The sequence below is a fragment of the Talaromyces rugulosus genome, chromosome VI (assembly GCF_013368755.1).
Source record: "Talaromyces rugulosus chromosome VI, complete sequence".
Lineage (NCBI taxonomy): Eukaryota > Fungi > Ascomycota > Eurotiomycetes > Eurotiales > Trichocomaceae > Talaromyces > Talaromyces rugulosus.
The window spans coordinates 4,026,362-4,048,710 of NC_049566.1; the positions used below are offsets into that span (position 1 = coordinate 4,026,362).

Sequence of the window (22,349 nt, forward strand, 5' to 3'; positions counted from 1 at the left end):
ATAGTATCCAGAGTATTTTCGCAGGAAGCGACTGTGATTTATGGACCAGATGTGATATCATGGAGGGGCACAGGTGGACATCACGATGTACGTAGCAGGATAGGTGCATTCCTGACGCACGATTATCGGTTTGTGATTGGACAACTTGGGAGCACACCGTTTTCCGTTTTGTTCAAATGCGTACAAAATACGCTATTAGCTTGCGTGGACTGTGTGTACAAATTGATCATTCTCGGAGATAATGTTGCACTGGTGTTTATCCCAAGATTGCCTGCGTAACGAAGGCAAAAACTTGGCTGTTTGAAACGGATGCATACTGACACTTCGCTCGGCTGCCGTCCGATGCCAAAACTATTCGTTCCTATTTGAAATTCTTCACTTTACGTTTTGTTGAGAGTTGTAAAATTCTTAAAAATTCTTCCTATAGTATCCCATTACGTATGGTTTGTCGCGATGCTGTTGTAGTAGAAGCTACAAATCTCAACATAGTCAAACAACGGCCGCATCTAATTTTGTCTTGATACGTAGTAACACCCCTGATAACTATCAATTGTTGTCTGTATGCCAAAGTTTAATTATCTATGAGCTTGATGCCTAATACAAGCGTTGTTATGATCGCGTTTGTCTACATTCCTCTACATCCGCAAGGCATGTTACGCGCCTTCATGAATAGAATACCCTTTTTTTTTTCCTGGGTACGATGAACCTCGACTCTCTTAAAGGCCATATTTATTTCAAACATGCCTGCCACTGCGAAACCTGTACAGCATCGATCATTCCCTTGAATGCACATCAGAGTCCCCCGAATTCGATGGTTTTCACATGGAGTCGCCCCCTTCCAAATGGCGATTTCAGCCTCAGGATGATTTACAGTTCTTGGAAAGCAAGTTTGACCAAGTCCCGCCCTTTTTATTTCGAACATATTTCCTCGCTCCGCATAGCAAAAGCTCGCACAATTTCGTCCGCTCGGCAGCGATATGGAACGGACGCAACGATGGAGACCTGCTCGGCCGTGACAGGGAGATGGCCAAGTGTATGCTCGAAAAGCATCTTCTGCAGCGAGAGTCGACGGAGAATAATCTCATATCGTGGACGGGTTCGATTGTTGTCGCGATAGACCAGGCGATTTGCAAACTTCGGTCGGATGTCCTGGTGGCAGGCGCCAATATCAGGATTTGCGTTTTGGATACCCGTCGTGTTGATCGTGGTATATTCTTGCCAGCAAGTGCCCTTATGGACGCCCTACTTGTACCAAACGAGGGTTATTTTAAACGTCAGAACTATGATAGCGAGTATGTGTCGCAGGGGGAACTCGATGTCCGCGGCAAGTCGTCGGCGACGTCTCTACACGCACTGCTTGAGAGGGGCTTATTCAAGGCTTTTCCGCCATTTAATCTTCATGAAAAATCATCGAAGAAGTCGTCATGCATTAGAGCTCGAGAGCTATACAAGGCCTTTCAGGAAACAGACTGGTTATGCGAATACCCGGTTCAGCATATCCATTGGGCGAAGAAAATGGCCTCTAGCCTCTTTAGTGCCGAATGGGCGCAAGAAGCTATTCAACAAGCATTTCTTTCTTTAATGCCATATTACAATCAAAATGAGCGCCGTGAGGACACCAAAATACCCTACTTTTGGAACCTCGGGCGTTGTCAGTTTTATCAGCCGTCTTCATCTTCACCTAGTGAGAAAGAGGAGCGTGTACAGAGTTCTAGAATCAGCCCTGACGGCGAGTGGATTGTTACAACATACAAAACTTTCCTCGTACTTATAAAGGCATTCCCAGCACCGCTGAATGGCCACGCAAAGACGATTCGAGTGTGCTTGCAATCTTCACATATTGAGATTATCAACGATTTCAACAACGGTGCCCCCATAGAGCTTGACGATGCTCGCTTTAGCACCGTTGAAGAGGACCTGTTTATCGTCGCACAAAGTGGGAGATGCCTTATCATGTGGGAAATGATGAGTGTTATAGAAGATGGAGTGGGCTTTTGCCTCATTACGCATTGCTTAGATGAGCAGGTTGCACATCGGGAGTTCGAATTGCTGTGCTCATAGGTTATTATCGCCTAGGGGTTCTTTTCAAAATCAGACGCACGTTCATTCCAACGGTGCGACTCGGATGTTCCAGTGAGTTTTATACGTACATGATTATACGGTCAACAATAACTATAATATCTGACTCTCAGTAACAGGACAAGGCTTGTCAGTCAATTCTCCTCAAACCAGTACATATCTTCTACTTTGCGCAAGGCGCAGCAATCAGCTGGTCGGGTCGGAGATAAGAATATAGGTAAGAACACAGGGATAGTGATATCAACTGGGCAGCCAGGTAGTTGGAAAGGGGGCCCTGGGGTACAGGCTAGCCTTCGAACCCCTCCAGTCGGATGTTCATGGAAAGTTTTAACCATGTCAGTCATCAAAAAAACTGGCTCATGCTTATACCTCTGACGCGTTGCCTGATCCTTCCAGATATCAGCCGTAATAATAAGGCTAGGTTGAATTAGGCAGTGGGGCTTATATCAACTCATGGTTGGCTGGAGCTGTTTGAGCTTAACCACGCCCACTTGTTGGCCAGTGTGTGATTGGCCAGATCGTATAGAAATGGCGGAAATAGGAAATCTCCACATGTATTTTAAGACGTTTTGGAGTTGTGTTCAGCTATAAATATGGACGCATGGATGAGCCAGAGTGCGAAATTAATGTCAATATCTTTTGTTGAGTACTTTGTGAAACATATACCATCATCATAGTCATGGCATTTGAAATTGAGGCGGCATTCAAGGACGAGCTCCGATATGTCGAAGCCCGTGATACACGGTCAGAAGAGGAAATCCTGGCTTCCATCAGAGAGCCGCAAGTATCTGCGGATACTTCAGAAAAAAATATATGGGCCTTCTGGCACTCTGGCCTCGATAGCATGCCGGGCTGGACACAGCGCAACGTCGTGGGCTGGGCTAGACTGTGCGGTCCCTCCTGGACTGTCCGAGTGCTCGACACGGTTCCAGGCTCGCCAAACAATGCTTTGAAGTACATTCCTGCCGAACTCCTCCCTGAGACGTTTGTCAAGGGCACAATGACGGGCGTCTACGTCGGCCCTCACAGCGCCGACTTCCTAAGGGGTGCGCTCCTATATCTCTACGGCGGTGTGTTCATGGATGTTGGTAATATTCTTGTGCGCAATATGGACGATATGTGCTGGAATATACTCTCCGACCCTCAGAACCCGCGCCAGGTCAGTGTGCCCTGGATGTACAGCACGACCATGGCGAATCATTTTGTCGCTGCCCGCAAAAACGATCCATTTATTAAACGCTGGCATGACCTCTTTATCCATCTCTGGAAAGGCCGCGACACGTACGAGGGCATGTCTGCCAATCCCCTTGTAAGCTATATTCTGAAAAAAGACCTGTCCGAATCGGCCGGTCGTGGGTTTGGCTGGCAGTTCAAGATTGAACCGCTCGTTATTTTTGAATACGTCATGCAGGTCGTCTCGTGGGACAGATTGTGCGCGCTGGAAGATGCTGGAGACGGATTCAGCTGCGCCGACTACGCGCGTGACAATATCCTGTGGTTTGACGCACTAGAAGAAGACTGGGCTGCCGAAACAGTCGCCGGCTTTACGGGTCAGAGCGTCTTTGACGCCCTGGCCACAAGGCTGGATGCTGACCCAAACTCGGAAAGGTACAAGATGGCTCATGCCATGACTTGGAGGATCTTGACCAAGTCGAGCATGCAAAAGGTTTCGCGTGGTAAGAATCTTACCAAAACCCCAGCGCTGGGTTTGCTGTGGGATCTGCCTGAGAATCAGGGTAAGGACTTCGAAAAGGGAACCTTTGCCGAGCTTCTTAGATATGGAAGTGTTCATTTTGAGCAAACACGTCCGGAAATCGCAGCTGTGCAGACCAAGAAGCCAAAGGTGACGATGCGAAAGGGAGTTTTTGAGCCATAGAGTAGAGCATTTTTGAGAGAGGAAATGGCTATAAATTGATTAAAGAAGATGTTGATATACTAGTTAGGCCGAATTACACAGAGAATATCAATATACACTATCACCCACCGCCACGCTAAGTATTTCAGTGTTCATCTAATTTTTTCAGCATCGTAGTCACCCGCTCCATGGTCTTCTCCAATCCACCTGGTTCGTATCTCAACAGGGTATTCTCCCATGCGAGTGCGGCGGCATCCTTGGCCCCATCCCACATTTTCACCTCTGCTTCATGGATTGCGCCAGCGATATCATCCGGATGCGCAATGATTTCCTTGGCAAGATTCATAGCATCAGCCAGAGCGATATTCACTCCCTCGCCCGCAAACGGGGTCATTAAATGCGCGGCATCCCCGATAATAGTCACTTTCTTTTGCGAAGGCCATCGGAGAATGGGAGGGAGAGTGTATAGTGGTCGCACAGCGGCCGTTCCATCAAATTCTTCAATCACTCTGCTCAGCTCCGGGGTCCAGTCTGCATAGTCTGACTTGAGCGAGGCACGAATACTTTGGGGGTCTTGCCAATCGATCCCGGAATTCTTGGCCCAGTTGTCTGGCTTTCGCATGAATGCATAGCATTTAATTGTGTCATTGTCGTTTCGTTGGAACTGCAATACGCGTCCGTCTTCTGAAGCAAAGGCGAAAAAAGACCCGTTTCCAACTGTTTTTGAGAGTTCTGGGTGTTTAGTGCTGGTTTCTCGCAGCGTCATCTCTACTCCGGTGATGCCAGAGTAGAAGGGATTCACGTAGCAGCATAGTGGACGAATCTTTGACCACGCACCGTCCGCACCAACGATTAGGTCAAAGCCGCTTTCTGAATGGCCCTCTTTGAACTGAAGAGTATCCTGCGTTGCAGAGACAAGATGCTGGCCCCATCTAATCACCCCTTCCGGGATCGAGTCGAGCAGAATCCTTCGCAGCTGCTCACGATCAATCTCAGGTCTACCCGTTTCTTGGTCCTTGATCTCGAACAGTCGATTTCCTTTTTTGTCACTCAGAATAAAGTCCTGCCCATCATAGCGTGCGTACTTTTCGAATTGAGGGGTTAGTCCGCATGCTGCGAGGGCGGCCTGACCTGTGGCGGGGTGCAAGTCGAGAGAACCGCCTTGAGGACGTGCCGTTGGAGACGCATCGCTCTCAAAGACCGTGGGAGTAATGCCATTACGACAGAGGATAGAAGCAAGTGCTAACCCAGCAGGGCCAGCGCCGACGATAGCAATTTTGGGTGACATGATGCTGGTTTGTTACCAGTAGTTGTAGAGAGGTCTTCCGTAATGCGATAGCAAAGGGCGATAGAGGAAATAAATATTCTGTTATCTTTGAAGTTGATGATCTGAAATAATTTGAGAGTGCAGTGCCCTACTTACTATATTTATAGTTGTTTTCTCTTTCCGTGGAATTATCAGATGTATGTATGTGAACTAGGTGTATTTTTTCCCAGTCCGAGCTTTGTCGCCCACACCGAGGCCGAGCCCGAGCCCGATCTTTTGGGTCTCACTACTTTTATGTATGTACTTCTTACCTATCCAGCCTCAGAAGATTTGAATAGTGTGCAATTAATTGACCAATTTCTTATTTGTATAAATAGGAATTTCCAGTTTTAGAAGCTGTGTCGTTGTAGGTAAAGCAAACCTACAAGTACTACAAGTAGATAAAGAACAATTGACATCTGTATTTCAAGGGGTTTATTAAAAAAAAAAGGAAGGACTAACGTAAATCTCAGCCTATCAAAGCCTCTAATAGTAGACTACTAAAACTCAGAATCAAAGAAAGGATGACTGATGTGAACCTATGCTGTCGGATTGTCCACGGAGCGTCCGGCGGAGACATTGATGCGATGACATCATTAACACATGCGTCCGTCAGAATCTTGATTGCTTCCACAACGTTATTGAAACCACACAGAACTCTTTCTATTCCAATCTTTGCAATTCCCATAACTTCAACAATACACTCAATCCATCCATCACCCTCATCATGGAAGACCCAGGTACTAAAACCCCCCCCTCATCTCTCACCATACTGCATAACTAACGCCAAAACCAGTCCGCGATATCCCCACGGTCATCAAGCTCCTCACCCAATCCCCGCCAACCATCCAGGCATACACAATCGAAAAATTCTTCACTCCGAATGCCTCCTTCTCACATCCGTTCTGCCGTACATGGTCGTTCAATGGGTCGCGATGGCTGGTCCAGATGATCTATCGATTCTACAAGATCATGTCGCCTCGGATCGAGCTTGATGTCAAATCCATAGGTTTGTGCATTCATATTATTCGTACCTTGTCATGATTTAACTCCTGACCAATTGAAACAGCTTTTGATGAAGAACATCTAAAACTCTACGTCACCATCTCGCAGATATTCTCGGTCTTTCTCGTTCCATTCTACTCCGCCCCAGTCACTCTAACCACCGTATTAACTCTGACAACCGACCCCAATGAATACCGCGGCCATTACGACTTTTCGGACCCATCAAAAGGCAAAGACTCTACTACTGCAGACAAAAACACAAACACAAAATACTGGATATCTGCACAGGAAGATCTCTACCAAACGACAGAATTCGTCAAGTTCTTTTTGCCCTTTGGAATCGGTGCACTCCTTGTATTTTTCTGGCATTTGTTTGCCACGGTTGGCTGCGTGCTTGGTGCTCTGTTCTTGTGGCCTATTTCATGGGCAGAGCAGAAGCTGGCAGCGGAAAGGACCAAGCCACAGATTGATGAGGGAAACATCGTGGATGCGTCTGAAGCGGCGGCGAGGTATGTGCTTGGCGAGGTAACGGGGCTCGTCAATGGGGTAAAGGATACGGTCCGAGAGAGAACCAAGGATATCTAGGGGGTGTTTTTTTTTATTATCTTGTGGGCTAGACCTGTTGGAATTAGGAGGTGAAAAACGCCTAGCATGTATATGGTGGTACACGACATAATTTGGACCTGTGTATATTTAGTAATGCCAATGTATTGATGACTTGTATTTCGATAATCAATTGTGACTACTTCATTCTCATATCCTCGTAATACGCTTAACCAAACAGGCCATACAATCTAGCAGACGAAACAAAAAAGCACTCTTAAGTTCAGGCCAACGCGCCAATGGGATCCCACAACGGCAGGACAATTGGAGTTTGCTTCAGAATATCCCGCGTTTCTTGGCTCACAAAGCGTGGGTCAGCCACGACTTGGTAGACAAACTCATCCATCCATTTGTCCGTCATCACGAACCAGCCCTTGTCCCCGGCACCGTCACCCCACGAGTTCTGCACTCTCCATCGGACCGGCTTTCCACCCTCAATGTGTACGGCTGTCAGAACCATGGCGTGGGTCATGGCAGACTCGCCGGTCTTCAGGCGTTGCTCTTTTGTCAACCCAAGTTTAATGTTGAATCCAAGATCAAAGTCATAGAGATCGATGTCCATAATTCCAGCGGCCGAGTCAGAGAATTTGCCGACATCGCAGCCGAAGAAAACTGGAATTCCAGCGCGGAGCATGGAAATTGCGGCGGCTTTGATGGTCTATGAACAGTTAATTTTTCCGATTCCATAGTGCAGAAAAGAGTTTACTCACGTCCATTTCCAAATTGATGTATCGAACGGGGAGGCCACCCACAACGTTTCCAAGACGGTCCACGGTCATCAAACGGTTGAATTCGTTGCGAGGGTCGTGCACCAGACTAAAAAGTTGGTTAACGTCTGCTCCACCACATGCACGAACCGTGTGCTTTTCCGACAAGGCAGAAGCAAACTGCGTGGGCTTCGCAGTAACCTTGGTGTATTTCTCATTCGCGTCGTAGAAGGTCCAAGTGAATTCCTTCTCCGGGCTTGGAGGCGGTCCCAGCATGATGGTAAGAATAGTATGGATTTCCTGTAGAGAGTTTTGCTTGTACTGCTCGATCAAGTGACCCTTTCCAGTGGTAGCCAGTTTGCGCAGGGTCAACGCCTGCTCTCGCAATTTGGTGGTGATCAACGAGTCCATCTTGCCGCTGTTCTTGGCGTTGTACGAGTCAGGATACAACACTTGCGGCACGAGACCGTATTTCTTGACAAGGTTAGCAACAAAGTCCCATTGGCCACCATCTCCCACGGGCTGGGAAAAGAGCTCCTTGACCAGACGGCCTTCAAGTTCTTCGTTGGCGGTATCAACTGCATTCTCCAGGAACCAGTTTGCCTTCTCAATCTTGTCCCAGTAGAACAGATACGACTGGCTGAGTTCGAACTCCTTCAGGTTGTATTTCTTCATGATAGCCACACGGAACACATTGGTGGCAGCGAATAGCCAGCATCGGCCCGAAGAACGCTGGTTGGTGATGGGAGCACCTTCGAAGGGGATCTTGATGTTGAAGACTTGGCTGTCGGTAATGGTTGCATCCTGGTTGGTCAAGATACTCGATATCGGGTTGTTGCTCAGCGCAGAAATCGCGAGGCGGTTCTGAACAAGTCAGTTGAAGTGAACTAATTTGTTGATCGAGCAGTCCTTACCCTTGGCGAGGACAGAAGTTTCTGCTCCCAGCGCTTTGTCTGGTCCAAGGAAAGAGTATTGATTCGGTCGCCATTCTCGTACGGGGGCGGCGCTGGGTCTACCTCGTCAGACCAAACCTGGCTCAAGCGCACGAAGATAACTCACGCAGCTCATTTTGGACGAAGACGTAGTCAGGTTTGTCGAGGCTCAGGCGGCGCATGCGACGAACCATGGCCTCTTTTTCGTCAACGACTTCCGGCTTTGATGGATACTGCCCCATTCTGGCTGTTGCTTTGCAAAGAACAGACAGAAGAGCGAGATGCAGAGAAGAAGCGCAAGTTAAGACGACGCTGGGGGGTCATGCGTGCTTGTGCCGATAAGCGGGGTCAGATAAGAGCTCCCGATCTCAGCCAATCCGCAGCCGCGAACGTGACTTTGTTGGGGTACCTTGGAGGCTGGCTAAATTGCATCATTCATTCCAATAATTTCATGTAAATTTAGACACTACAGTCACCTGACCTTGTGAATCGCCTCCAATTGGTTGGTTCTTGTGTGGATACGAGCTAGTCTTTATAGTGTACTAGCTTACTCCGAGTCAAATGAATCAGCCAATGAGCGGCAAGCGCGCGGGGTGGCTTCTATTTTTGGCCGCTAGCCAATCAGCGCGTTTCCCCTCGCTCCTTCCCTCTACCGCCGCATCGACGTGACTCTTGAACTCTCTCTCGCATGTGTACTTGTTTTTATTCATGTCTAAACTCTTTTTTTGCACATTGTTACAACTCTCTCAGAACAGGTATGACTCGGCAGCTGATTGCCCAACAAAGGATTGCGCCCGGCCCGCCCAATGGGGTGCCTGCCTGCATATCACTGCAACCATAACGCCCAACGCCGGGCCAAACAAGCCGTAACGAAAATTTGTATCAAACTATTCTTCTTGGCAGTGAGGCTGATGTCTTGGATTAGTGAGTATTGGGTGAGCTGTTCATACATAAGTATGCACCCTCCGCGGCCATCGCCGTCTGCCTCAGGTTGAAGCGAAAGTCCAAGCAACCTTGACATGGAGGCCAGAAACGATATCCCTCTTCGATCTGTCTCGCCGGTCTCGCCGGTCTCGCGAGAGACGCTCTTTCATGAAGCCAATAACACATATCATTCCGATGAACATGAAATACCGTCGTATGACGCAACAAGGGGGGATGCGCTTCCACCTTACGAGCGGAGAAATCTGGTCAAATTGGACTCTACGCCGCTAAGTCGGAATATCTATATCCTGATTCCTACTGCAATTTACACGTGCATGGCCCTCTATTCCTGGGTGACCTTCTGCCTTCTTTCGCAGGCAGGCGACTTAGTTACCAATGAGCATAACACCAAGCTCACTCAATACAAAGCCGCACGCGTCTTCCAAATCATTACAAGCGTCGCAACAATTCCGATTATTTCCCTCGTTTGCGCGTGGGCTTCTGCTGTCTATGTGCAAAACCAGCGTGATGCTCACAGTCTACGTTTGCGCCAGGTCATGACCCTAGCAGATCGTGGTTGGATGAATCCTCTCACCTGGTGTCGTTTGCTGTTCCACCCTTCCGGATTTAAGCGCTATGGCAGTGCGCTACTCGTCCTGGCTATCTTTATGCATATTATCGGCGCGATTACTTATCCGATTCAGTCTCTATTTCTCTCACATCGCCTTGTCTATGTTGAGCCAGTTAAAGGGTGGGGTGACCACAATTATTATCCCAGCCAATTGTCGGGGAAAAGCATACAACAATTCCTGGGCGAGCCTGTCTCTATAACCCCCATTTTGTCATTGCGTAATGCGCTACAAGTAGACGGGATAAATGGCTTCCAGAGCCAGCTCTGGGGGGATACCGGTGTGCTGAGCGAGATCAACCCCGACACCAACTGGTTTTCAGAGCTACCTAACAATTTCAGCACTGGCCTATACCCTGACCAATATATTCCGAGAGTAAACTCTTCCGTCAGCATTCAGAATATGACAGCGGGTGAATTTCCATCCAATTGCTCCGAAATGCAAGACTGGTTCTACGCTTTTTATACGTACCCCAATAGCTATCTGAACTTGACCCTGGAAGTTTGCTTGCCGGTAAACGGGTCTCAGTCTCCATGGAAGGGCACTGACGGGCGCCAGGACTTTTCCGAGGTGTTATATGTTAACCCAAATTTCCAAAACTTAGCACACGGTTTTGTCAACGCCACTCCCTTCATAGTCACTATGAACACGACCGCAGGTGCATTCAAGTTGCCAAGTATCATGACAAATCAGGAATCGGGTCCACTAGATGCGAACTCGTCGCTATGCTTGGGCTATCTCTGCAACGGGAGGGGATATCCTCGCCAGGACGTTAACCGCTTTGAAGCAGCTCTTCCGGGCCCCCTTACCATGATAGCTCTGGCCCTTTTTGGACCCGGCTCATTTACCGACACGCAACAAAATGCGACCGATACCAATTACCTTCATACGAACGACACTGGATGGAACCAGTATTTTGACAGAGTATCGTATTATGAACCAATTCCACTCGAAAATCTGGGACTCAAACCACCCATTGAGGGCAACCTTGCAATCGAAACATTGATGATGGCCTTTTCTTACAACCAAAACCTGGAAGCCACCACTTCAGCCTTCACACAGGCCAGCTTTTTAGCCATCAAAGCCATGTTTGACTCTTATTCTTATGGCCATTTCACGATATTTTACAGTTCTTCTGCCATAGAACAGATATCTATTCCGTCAATGCCCCTCGGAGGTCTGATCGCCGGCTCTATACTGTTGGCACTGTATATCATCCCATTGCTGTGCCTGGCACTCTATTCTGCAGCCACCCCTCGCTGGACCCATACCCTGGACGCCTTTACCATGTTACGTATGGGCGCCGCGTTTGGTCAGGAACATCTACCATTCCTCGTTGGAAAGAGTACGAGAGGAATCACGGCCCTGGACGACTTACCTGGCGTGGTCAGGGATATCTCGGGCCCAGATGATAAAGTCAGACAATTGGCGCTTGGTGTTGGGGGGGCGCCTCTGCAAGCATCGAAACACTACTTGGCTTATCCAGGAAATGACCATCGCCGCCTATAACGTTTTCCTCTTTTCCCCCCTTTTACGACACGTAAAATCTACCTACATATGACACCATTTATGTACTTAATAGCTTGAATGCTCCATATATAAATAATCACCAGCGTTGAACAGTGCTTTCAATTTTTCATTATATGTAATGATGGCCGTACCGTACCAGTTGAAGCCATCGTTTAAAATAACCCGCTGATAATTCAATGTCACGGATAAAATCACATGTTAACACTTCGATTACAAGTTAATATAAGCCCCTTTCCGTTAATATTTTTACAGGTTGATGAATTATCGATTAATATCACCTTCAATTAGCACGAGAAAAGTAAAGAGACAAGCATAGTGATTACATCAAGATTTGTTGAACAGCTTCCATTTGCTCAGCAGCTATTCCCTCGAATGAATCATTTCGACTCAGTGGTCCCCAAATACAAGTCCGTCGATCATGTACATCATATCCAGTTGCTCCAGTGATTGGATCATATCGATTCTCAGCGACTCATCCTGGTTCTCACAAACAGTTTTGCGCGTCTGCATCCATCTCTCTTCCACTGCATCTTGAAGTGACCCGCTATGCCCGTCAGTCGAAAGCCATATCTTCAGCACGCGCGGGTATCCTGTTTGGGCATATCCCAACACTTTAACAAATTGTTGGAAACAGGCTTTGTACCCTTCCCCTTCGTCCTCTTTGTCGAGAAATTGGAGGCCGTCGATACAGCAGGCAAATACCGACGACGGGACGATAGCTAGCATGTCTCCGAGTAGCTCAATCGCGGCAGGAAGACTTTGCAGATCTGGCTGGAGAGAGTTGAGCCGCGAGGCTGATAGGTCAGGTATATCCTCAGAATCTAACCATGATGAAAGATCTTCCGGGATGATAGTTGAGATTTGGTAGATCAAGGCGAAGACCATATTCAGTAGCTCCGTTCCGTAAGAAACTGGTGCGTGGTTTCTTTGGTCGTTGCAACAGAAATATGAAATAACTGGAATTTGTACGCGTTTAAAAGCGGTAATGAGCATTGCTGTTGCCAACGTATTCTGGGATGGCTCGGTCGTTACTGCAGGCCCTTCAATCCACTGCGCCTTCGGGAAGAGAGAGGGCATCCATTGTATCAGGTGAAGGAGTAGATTTCCGTCGATGGATAGGTAGCGATTCCGTTCAACGAGATTAGCTACCCTATCAGGCTGAGTGTATCTGCCCATCCATGCTAGGCATTCCTGGATCGTCTGCGTTGAGGGCTCATCATGTTCTCCTTGCATGTCAGAGAGCGCTGGGTTCTCTGGTGGTCTTGCCGACATGATGTGGGTGGATGGGGAAGCAGGAAATACAGAGAATGAAGTAATTTGGATGTCTTTTTGAGATGATAAACAATTAATCGGTTGTGCGGTGGGCGGTCACCAAATAAGGTACCGACAATTTGTAGATTCTCACCGGTAACATGGAATTATCTTCTTTCTGCTGATATCCCAATAAAACGGTTCATGCTCTCTTGTATCACCTATTTTTCTTTGTCATAAGAACTCAGTATAGTCATTTCCACAACAATGGAGTGACTATATACCACCCATCCGCCTTTGATTCTTCCTGAAACAAATGTAAAGCTGAGGGAAGAAAGGGGGGTTTCCATTTCCAAGCCAGCAAAAGTCAGAAAAGTATATGAGGCTATATCCCGAATTGCACCTGCAAGTTCAGGCTCGTGTGCGCTCCGCTCACTTACAAGAAAGCTATACTATTCGTGTTGCATGTCTAAGCGATTCTCGCGCAGTTCTAGACGATACAGTATACTGTGTGGGTCTCTGGCTTGAAGCCCAAGATAGGAATGGGTATGTCCTGGATGTAGACACGGATGACTGGCACGAGACTCTCATGCGGTCCTAACAAAAATGAACAAAAGGGACAAGGGTTCCCTTACAACTGGATTGTCGCACCAGAAAGCTTCACGGTCGAAGACAGCAATGTAACAACTCACTTGGTCAGGAATGCTTTTGGCGGGCTGCAGAGAGATCTTTTGCTTCTTGGTGGCAATCAACCTACGATGGATACGTCTCAAACGAGTCGTTGTTCGCATTCGTTCAACGCTTGGGAATGACATGGCACTAATCCTAGGACTTGGATGAGTTCATACAAACTATTACTATGGTATTTGTTATGCTTTAATTGCTATCAGACTACATCAACTCACAAAAATTACAATAGTAGTTGAATATCAGAACCATTAATAAAAAATCCAGTTAAGAATTCACAGACTAGTTAATTCAAGATAACCTTGGCTGTAAAATGAAAGGTAATTACATGAAATGAGTCATGTAGGTAAACCAGCCCAGTAAGAAACATTCCAAATAGAAAATAAATATAAAAAATATTCAATCAAAAGTCGGATGTGAGAAGTGAAATCAAAATATCCGTCCACTTGACATGGCCGAATCAATTAAGAAAGAAAATAGAATCAAAATATCCGTCTAGATGTCCACTTGACATAGACGAATCAATCAAGAAAGAAAATAAAATCACAATTGAAATTGAAATTGAAATTGAAAAAAAGAAAAGGGAGCTTGGAATCAAATAATAATTCCCCCGATTACTCCCCATATTAATTGGTCCTCCGTGTGCCGTTCTTTCCTGACATCCATCTGGAGAAGCGTAATGATATTGTCCCGTCAATGGGTATCTCGGTCAACATTCCGAAAGTTGTTGTTGTTGTTGTTCACATAACGGTGCAAATCCACCCACCAGTTGAGCTGATGTTGCAAGTGGTCTTCACAGGTGCCTCGTATTGGGCGGTGATAGTAGTAGAAGACATGGAAGACATTTCGGGACCCATTTTGTTTTGTGTTGATTAAAATAAAATGCTCCTAAACTAAGAGAAATTTATACAGTAGTGTGGTATCTATCTTGTATTAGCATTATAGAACGAAGTAGTATCAGATGCACCATTCTAATTTCATGACTTACTGGTTTTTTTTTTTGTTGATATAGAAGCCTGCTTCTCTTTCAGATGTGTTATAATTGATTAAGAAACACTTCTCATCGGAGGGCAGTGCTCGTCAATTTATGTATCTTCAAAGAGCATATTCTTACACTCAAGCACGTACTCATTAGTACTGTTCAGTCCCTAAAGGTCAGACATGACCTTCTTTCATGTTCAATGCTGGTGTCAAAAAGCTTCATGGATATTGACACAGGTCGTTCTCGACCATCACATACACACCGAATTTCTGTTCAATTGCCCTCCTTTTTTTCTTTGATCTTGGCCAATCTCCCTGCGTGTGATAATGGTTAATTGTTCTCAAGACCGCCCCAAACTCTTTGGTTATTTCGATTTCTTCGATCTCTTCGAGTTCCGAAAGAAAACGCCAGTTGACGCCTCAGCTCTAAGCGGCCGGCAGCTTAATATTGTTCTTCTCCCGTCCAGCCTATTGTTCTCCAGGATTCTTTGGCTATCCTTACTATTGTTCTTGAGCAGACAATCATTTCAAAACATTCCACATGTGCACGTTCTTCTTATTATGCTCATTCATCTCAGTAACTTTGTCTAACGCCTTCAAAATGTTTCCTCGGGTTGAAACACATAGAAAAAGGTCTAAAACTAAGGGAAAAAAGACGGGATGGATATTGAAAGACAAAGAAGATAAAGACAAATCAATGGAGAAAAAAAAAAGTATATATCTCATGAACACGTCAAGTAGTGCAAAGACAATGACGAATGGGGGAATAATATTCTACTGTAGTGTGTGTGTTTGTGCTTACGAATTGTGAACAAGACCAAGGAGAGGGAGCGGGGAAAAGAAAAAAGTCAATGCAGATATGCCATTCCATGAAATTGCGTTCCGTGCTTTATCATCCTCGTAAGAACCAACTCCCTCTTTTTGTGGATGGTTCTTGCTGCTGTACTGATGAGCCATTGGTCTCTGTACCGCCCCCACCGCCACCACGAAGCGGTTTGGCAATGCGTGATCCCCCAAAGCTGAAGCCAGATGGGCCCTCCATGGATGTAACCAGCCCGCGCGTCGATCCTTGTTTGGCTGCCTCTAACCTTTCCTTTACTGCCGTCAATTGAGCCTCGAATCTAGACCCGTCTTGTTAATCATCCTAAACTTTCCATGTATTGGGTTTCATACGAATCTACATACCGATGATTGGCTGCGGTAAGCTTCTCCTGGCTGTCTTGCAACAAGCTTTCCAAGCTAGCGATGCGCTCGTTACGAGCAATGAGTTTGCGCTCGGCAATGGCAACTTCTTTCTTTAGGCTGCTGTTTTGTTCCACCAATTGCCGCTGGACATGAGTGAGTTGCTCCAAGTTGCGTTCCAAAAAGGCCATCTTCTTTTGCTGGGCACGGTTATTCGACGTGCGCAGGACATTGTTGTATTGCTCGCGGGTTTCGTCCAGCGAGATTTCCAACTCGACAACCCGTTCGCAGCGGTTCTGGAGATCCCGCATCAGCGATTTCTTCATGTTGTCAAAGTCTGCAATCTGCTGCTGCAGAGTCTTATTTGTGGCCGCGGCGGACGCTGTGCCGTTGGTCGCCGCTTTGACTTGCGAGTCGGCGATATTTTGACGGAGTTGGACGAGTTCTTCTTCCTTGCGAACCAGATCCACCTTTATGTCGGCCACGGTCTTGGATTCAGCATCCCGGCGGTCGATATACAGTTTCTCTAGTCTCTCGCGAATCTCATTTGCATCTCCCTCGCCTAGGTTCTGCTCTAGCACCTGCTGGTATTGGCCCTCGACCTCGACGATTCGCCTCTCAAGTTCAGCTCGCTTGCTGTCCTGCAGCTCGTGAATCTCGCTTCGATCACTCATCGAGAGTTCGGCTTGTCGCACAAAGCCTTGAGTTTCCAAAAGACTAGCCCGTAGCTCGAGGATATCATCAGGTGCAACTGCTTCTCCAGCGGCACTGACCTTGTGAAGCGAGTCCACGTGCTCGATCAAATGCTTCAATCTCTGTTCGTTGTCCGAAAAGACGTTGACATTCAAATCAAATCCGGCCATCATCTTCGCCATGCGTTCCGCTTTCTTCTTATCCTTCTCGTCGAGAGCAGCGCCTGTCTCCTTGGCGCGAATACGAGCATCAAGGAGCTGCTGCTTAACTTCATCTAGTTCAGCGGTGAGTTCCGAGTTAGCTTCCTTCAAGCTATCCATCGTAATGCCCGCTTCTTTGCTCTCAAAGGACACCTTTTCGAGCTGCATCCGTAATTCGTTTATCTCGGAATTAAGCTTCTCATTGTCCTTTCCAGTTCGTGACGACGTTTCCTTCATGCCCTTGAGTTCTTCCTTTGCTTCGTGGAGACTGCGCTCGATGTTGCTGATATAAGTCTCTCTTTCCGAAATTTGATCCTGAAATTCATTTTCCCTCCTCAAGAATTCTTCTCGTTCATCTTTTTCAAGCACTATGCTTGGAGTGCTGGACCGGTCTCCCAGTCTTGAATCCGGCCGGCTAGGTGTTTCTGCGCGGATGACTTCGGTTTGTAAACGTGATGGTGTAGCCGGACGAGGAGGTTTAGGAGCAACGGTGGTATCGGATATTGGCGCCGCCCAACGGTCTTTGGGGACTGACTCTCCTGATCGCCACATATTCAATTCTCCTTCTAGATTTGAAATATAGCTCTCAAAGTTTGTAACCTGTCCCTGGGCTTTCCTTAGTAGCTGCTTCAGCTCGGCAGGACTCAACTCGGCATTGATCTTCGCCTTATTCTTGATTGCTTTGGCCCGCACACCAAATCGTAATGTTGAAACCGTTTCGGCATCGTTGTAACTACTGGGAGAACAATTGATGATCAGGGTCGTTCGAGAGTTACCACCCAGGGATTCTTGTAGAATACGGGTAAGTTTCGAGTCACGGTAAGGAATATGTGTCGATTTTCCGTCGGTAAGAGCGTTGATAACCATTCCGAGTGCACTCAAACTCTTGTTGATTTTCTTGGCCTCCTCAAGCGTCTGCCCGCTTGCCCCGGTCTTGCCAACCTTTTCACTACCTGCCAAGTCGACCAAGAAGAGCTGACCGCTCTTTGCAGAGCCGGTCTCAACGTTCTTCTGGGTAACGGTGATGACGAAGATAGAGTGCGATCGAGAGGATTCTTGGTTCATGTTGGTAGCTGACACGGCTCGCGCGGCTCCTCCACGGCGCATGACCTCGTAAACTTCCTCCACGCTGGAAACGTAGATTTCTAAAAGACCCTTGACATAGACTCCGCGCGACTTTTCTTCGTGGACGGGTAGGTTGTCGTGTTGAGGGACGAGCAAATCGCGGATGCGCTCCATATAAATTTCCATATAGCTCACTCGCACGGTGTATTCGATATTACTCGGGCTCGTCAGAATCGAGGCAAACATCTGTTCGACGATACGGGGGATAATTCCTTTTCCCATGTCGTCATCAATGTCCGTTCCCATCATCGTATACGATTTACCAGCACCAGTCTGACCGTAGGCGAAAACGGTTCCATTGTAACCATTGAGAATATCGTCCACTGTGCCCCGGATAGAGAAGTCGAAGACGTCTGCTTGTTTCGAGTTCATGCCAAACACCCGGTCAAAAGTGAAGGAGCCGGAGTTCTCCCGCGACTGCGCAAAGTCAGTTACGTCCGCCCTTTTTTTCTTTCTCTTTCACTGTTAGCTATCCTTACATTGATTTTGCATGTGTCCTCCGATTCAAACTCCACGATCGGCTCCCCTCCAGATCCAAGTTCGATTTTGTTCTGCGGCCGAAACCTCGCAACGACTATTGTAGAAAAGGTGAGCGGATTGTTACCGACAAGCGCAGGTGACACATACCCTTGATGGTGTTGGAGTTGGAGCCGGCGGACCTGTCATTGCAAAATATAGCGTCAGTATAGGAGTCGTTTCAACGAAATCCGACAGTATGCAGATTGCAAGTGCAAATCCAAAAGAATCAAAGGGCGCAGCAAAGCGAGAGGGAAAAAAGCGAGCGAGTTCTTACGCCATCTTGAATTATCGGTCAATCCCACCACGGGCCACACCACAAGATCCGGAGAATAGGTTATTAGCCCCCAGCGCGGGGGGATGCGAAGCTCGTGAAAGGAGTCGATACAGACGCAGCAGACAGTATAACAAGGACCGGTTGCAGAGACTGGGGGATTGGTATCTGGTCGCAGCGACTTGGCAGGATTCGGAAGATAGGAAATCGATAGAACGTCAGGGGGTTCACGTGCGGAGGTCTCGAAACACGCGCACCCGCCGCTACTGGAAACAGATCATCCACTCCAGAGCGGAAGTTGTGACGTACAAGTAAAACAGAAGGAGAGAGAGAGGGACGGAGGGATGACAGCGAGACGTCACCGGGAATGCAAAGATGTACAAAATAGTCTTGCCTGCAGCATCTGTGTTGGGCTCGGTGTAAACAACTTGTTGATTGCCGGTTACTGGGTGGAGTCGTCCCCTTTGGGCTTAGCGCCACGGTACTGCATGATTTGAGCCTAAACGTGATCGCCTGGAGGGGTAGTGAGTGATAACTAGGGGTTGCTTTACAAGTCATATCCATGTTTTGCCAGAATTATTTGATTTTTTTTTATGTGTGTCTGTGGAAGTAGCCCATTTACCTATCATATGGTCCGAGAACAAGAAAAAATAACAATAAAAGAAAAACCACAAACCGCTAAATGCAGATAAACATCGGCGTCGTGGTTGAAGAGCAGACAGCATCATAAACCCCTGTATCACGCCAGAACTCCACGCTGTGCAAGATGCAAGAAAGCCCCGGGGCCGTCCGGGTCACAACCGCTTCCTTGCGCGTATCGTGAGGAGATATGAAAGAAAGGAACAAATGGAATGAATACGCGCATCCGGCCAGCCAGTTAGTCAGTTAGTCCGTCGACTGGGACCGCTAGTCTTCCCAGCTCTTTTCCACCGTTTCGCGCACTCGCTTAACATACTCACGGCGATTGTCCTTGTAGAGGTTGGACGCTTCAACGTTTGCGGGTGACGAAGTGTTGGGGTCGTTGAGAAGACTGTCATCTGCATAAGCACGTGATTTCCGGGGGATTCCTAATCAGGACTCATACCTCTGTATGCTGGTCAAGATGGCGGCCACGTCGTAGGTGGGGCTCCAACGGTTTTGCAAGATGTCGAGACACAACTCGCCGGTTCCGTACACATTGGGGTGGAACATCTGGCTGATGAACTTGACACCGGGGGGTTTGTTGGGATACTGCTCCTCAAAGTTCATGACGAGGCGGAAAGTCCCATCTTCGAACGGAGTGTCTGCGGGGCCAATGATGACGGCATTCCTGTGTAGCAAATTTGTTAGAATCGTGCTGTCTGCGAGAGGTGGATGATGATTATGGTAATCAAATGCGTACCAGGTCATGACATTGTCGGCGACAGGGGACGCGGAAACGCCGGAGGGGGGGTCTGTTTGCATACGCTGCCGATAATCAGTATTTAGTAAACTCGATATTGCACAAAGCTTCTTGATCTCTGAGATGAGCCATGGCATCGTCGGGGGGAACGAACCTTGAAGTCGCGCATCAGACGGCGGCGGGCGGAAGTCGACATTGCTTCGGCGGGGTGGGTATCAGGAAGAGCGAGATAGGGAGCTGAAGAGATACAAAGGGGATGGTTATCCCAAAAGTCAAGTCTCTCAGCAGGCACTGCTCTTGGAGACGTGGGCAGACGAGATGATGGTATTTCAATGCTAGGAGAAACAACAGTTGAGAAGGTGCTGCGGAGAGCTGGTGACAGCGGCACCAGGTGATGCGGGCGGTGGAGGCGTCCGATAGTCTCGCCGATAACCGGGCCGCCCGCCAATCACAGCGCCCACATTGGGGACGCTCACGTGACCGGGTAAACATGCCTTTTGTGACCACAATAGCTAATTGTCATTCTTTTTGAAGGCTAGAGAGATCGATGATCATAACGTTGTTTGTTGGATCAACATCACTGAAGCTGCGAAGCTTAATTTAGACGTGGTGGGATCGATTGATAAGATGCTGACAAGCACATGCAAATCAGTTTAGTATAGCAAGTCGAGACGACCAGCATGCAATCGTCACAAACCCCCCTAATGCCCAATAAAAATAAACATTGAAGTTTCTAAAGGTTCTATTATTACACTAGATTTATTTATATGCATTGCCATGGCTTCGTCTTGTCATTTATAGTAGCAGTTCCCTGCCTCGGCGGATAGCCTCGGCCCGACTGCTCGGATATTCAAGGCGGAACGCATGCATGCGGAACCACGCCGTGATAGTTGTCTCTCTTCTTTCCAATTCACACATCAATCTTTCTCTTTTCTTCTCTTCTATTTTATCCTTTGCCTCATATAGCCTCTGGCTTCGGTTTGCCACTTTAAAATAATACCCACGATGCAGGCATCAAGAGCAACAGCCCGCCTCGCCCTCCAGGCGGGCCACCTGCCCCGACGGCAGTTCAGCACTTCTGGGAAGCTCGCAAAGGAGATCCAAGAAGCATACATTCTGAGTGCTGCTCGAACTCCGACTGCAAAGGTGAGTTTTCCCCTTCCTTGGGACAAAAAAAAAACACACCGCAGTGTTACTGATACCTTCCCCAGTTCAACGGTGCTTTCGCCTCTCTGTCTGCCCCTCAACTCGGCTCTGTCGCCATCAAGTCCGCCCTCGAAAAGTCCAACGTGCCCCTCGAGAAAATCACAGATGTCTACATGGGACAAGTCCTCCAAGGAAATGCCGGCCAAGCACCCGCCCGGCAAGCCGCTATTCTGGCCGGTCTGGCCAACACAGTTGAAGCCACCACGATCAACAAAGTCTGCGCGTCCGGCTTGAAAGCAGTCGTGTTGGCCGCCCAGAACATCCAGCTGGGTCTCGCCGAAGCTCAAGTCGCTGGAGGAATGGAGAGCATGACGCAGGTTCCATACTACTTGCCTCGTTCCAGCCAACTGCCTGCATTCGGCAACTTGAAGCTTGAAGATGGACTGGTCAAGGACGGTCTCTGGGACGTCTACAACCAATTCCACATGGGAGTCTGCGCCGAGAAGACCGCTTCCAAGCACAGCATCTCCCGCGAGGAGCAAGACGAATACGCCATCCAATCCTACCAACGCGCCCAGCAGGCATGGAAGGAGAACAAGTTCGCCGAAGAAATCGCCCCCGTCACCGTCAAGAGCAAGAAGAGTGAGACAGTCATTTCCAAGGACGAAGGTTTTGAGTCTTTGAACATCGACAAGCTCAGGGCCCTCAAGCCTGCCTTTGTTCGCGATGGTACCGGCACCGTCACGGCTGGAAACGCTTCCACTCTCAACGACGGCGCCTCTGCGCTAGTTCTCGCCAGCCGCGAGATTGCCCAGCAATATGGCGCTGGAAACCGCGCCCTCGCACGTATTGTCGCATCTGCGGACGCGGCGATCGACCCAGTCGATTTCCCAGTTGCCCCCGCCAAGGCTGTGCCAATCGCCCTTGAGAGGGCCGGTATCACCAAAGACCAGGTCGCCGTATGGGAGTTCAACGAAGCTTTCGCCGCAGTCATCAAGGCCAATGAAAAGGTATGCCTACCGAAACTTTTACCCATACAAAAATACCCCCATACTAACACAAAGTTATAGATCCTCGGCCTCCAGAATGCTCGTGTGAACGAACTCGGCGGCGCCATCTCGCTCGGCCATCCTCTCGGCAGCTCCGGCTCTCGTATTTTGACCACCCTTCTTCATCAGCTGCAGCCAGGCGAATACGGTGTTGCAGCTATTTGCAACGGTGGTGGCGCTGCAACGGCTATTGTTGTCCAGAAACTCGACAAGGTCGAGTAAACAAACTTCTGCATGATAAAAAGAAAAAAAAAATACCCTTGGTGATTTGGTTTCTGCACAGCGTGTTTCACA

The 22,349-nt window shown here is 48.1% G+C and overlaps 9 protein-coding genes across 9 annotated transcripts; 5 read left to right on the forward strand and 4 right to left on the reverse strand.

The window, feature by feature from the left end:
• Positions 1-822: 822 nt before the first annotated feature.
• TRUGW13939_11690 (uncharacterized protein) lies at positions 823-2,061 on the forward strand (the record flags this gene model as incomplete). Its single annotated transcript, XM_035494795.1, has 1 exon — positions 823-2,061. One exon carries the CDS (start codon positions 823-825, stop codon positions 2,059-2,061), a length of 1,239 nt encoding a protein of 412 aa, XP_035350688.1.
• A 697-nt stretch (positions 2,062-2,758) lies between these two features.
• Positions 2,759-3,955, forward strand: TRUGW13939_11691 (uncharacterized protein; the record flags this gene model as incomplete). The annotated part of the gene is made up of 1 exon (XM_035494796.1): positions 2,759-3,955. The coding sequence occupies one exon, from the start codon at positions 2,759-2,761 to the stop codon at positions 3,953-3,955; it is 1,197 nt and encodes a 398-aa protein (XP_035350689.1).
• Positions 3,956-4,079: 124 nt separating this feature from the next.
• On the reverse strand, positions 4,080-5,222 carry TRUGW13939_11692 (uncharacterized protein; the record flags this gene model as incomplete). The annotated part of the gene is made up of 1 exon (XM_035494797.1): positions 4,080-5,222. One exon carries the CDS (start codon positions 5,220-5,222, stop codon positions 4,080-4,082), a length of 1,143 nt encoding a protein of 380 aa, XP_035350690.1.
• A 745-nt stretch (positions 5,223-5,967) lies between these two features.
• TRUGW13939_11693 (uncharacterized protein) lies at positions 5,968-6,830 on the forward strand (the record flags this gene model as incomplete). The annotated part of the gene is made up of 3 exons (XM_035494798.1): positions 5,968-5,980; positions 6,037-6,249; positions 6,310-6,830. 3 exons carry the CDS (start codon positions 5,968-5,970, stop codon positions 6,828-6,830), a joined length of 747 nt encoding a protein of 248 aa, XP_035350691.1.
• Positions 6,831-7,071: 241 nt separating this feature from the next.
• On the reverse strand, positions 7,072-8,729 carry TRUGW13939_11694 (uncharacterized protein; the record flags this gene model as incomplete). Its single annotated transcript, XM_035494799.1, has 4 exons — positions 7,072-7,506; positions 7,559-8,419; positions 8,470-8,567; positions 8,615-8,729. The coding sequence occupies 4 exons, from the start codon at positions 8,727-8,729 to the stop codon at positions 7,072-7,074; spliced, it is 1,509 nt and encodes a 502-aa protein (XP_035350692.1).
• A 777-nt stretch (positions 8,730-9,506) lies between these two features.
• On the forward strand, positions 9,507-11,549 carry TRUGW13939_11695 (uncharacterized protein; the record flags this gene model as incomplete). The annotated part of the gene is made up of 1 exon (XM_035494800.1): positions 9,507-11,549. The coding sequence occupies one exon, from the start codon at positions 9,507-9,509 to the stop codon at positions 11,547-11,549; it is 2,043 nt and encodes a 680-aa protein (XP_035350693.1).
• Positions 11,550-11,957: 408 nt separating this feature from the next.
• On the reverse strand, positions 11,958-12,842 carry TRUGW13939_11696 (uncharacterized protein; the record flags this gene model as incomplete). Its single annotated transcript, XM_035494801.1, has 1 exon — positions 11,958-12,842. One exon carries the CDS (start codon positions 12,840-12,842, stop codon positions 11,958-11,960), a length of 885 nt encoding a protein of 294 aa, XP_035350694.1.
• A 2,539-nt stretch (positions 12,843-15,381) lies between these two features.
• TRUGW13939_11697 (uncharacterized protein) lies at positions 15,382-20,056 on the reverse strand (the record flags this gene model as incomplete). The annotated part of the gene is made up of 8 exons (XM_035494802.1): positions 15,382-15,610; positions 15,675-18,106; positions 18,169-18,263; positions 18,317-18,348; positions 19,435-19,509; positions 19,564-19,788; positions 19,861-19,925; positions 20,015-20,056. The coding sequence occupies 8 exons, from the start codon at positions 20,054-20,056 to the stop codon at positions 15,382-15,384; spliced, it is 3,195 nt and encodes a 1,064-aa protein (XP_035350695.1).
• Positions 20,057-20,865: 809 nt separating this feature from the next.
• On the forward strand, positions 20,866-22,277 carry TRUGW13939_11698 (uncharacterized protein; the record flags this gene model as incomplete). The annotated part of the gene is made up of 3 exons (XM_035494803.1): positions 20,866-21,006; positions 21,072-22,016; positions 22,077-22,277. The coding sequence occupies 3 exons, from the start codon at positions 20,866-20,868 to the stop codon at positions 22,275-22,277; spliced, it is 1,287 nt and encodes a 428-aa protein (XP_035350696.1).
• Positions 22,278-22,349: the final 72 nt, after the last annotated feature.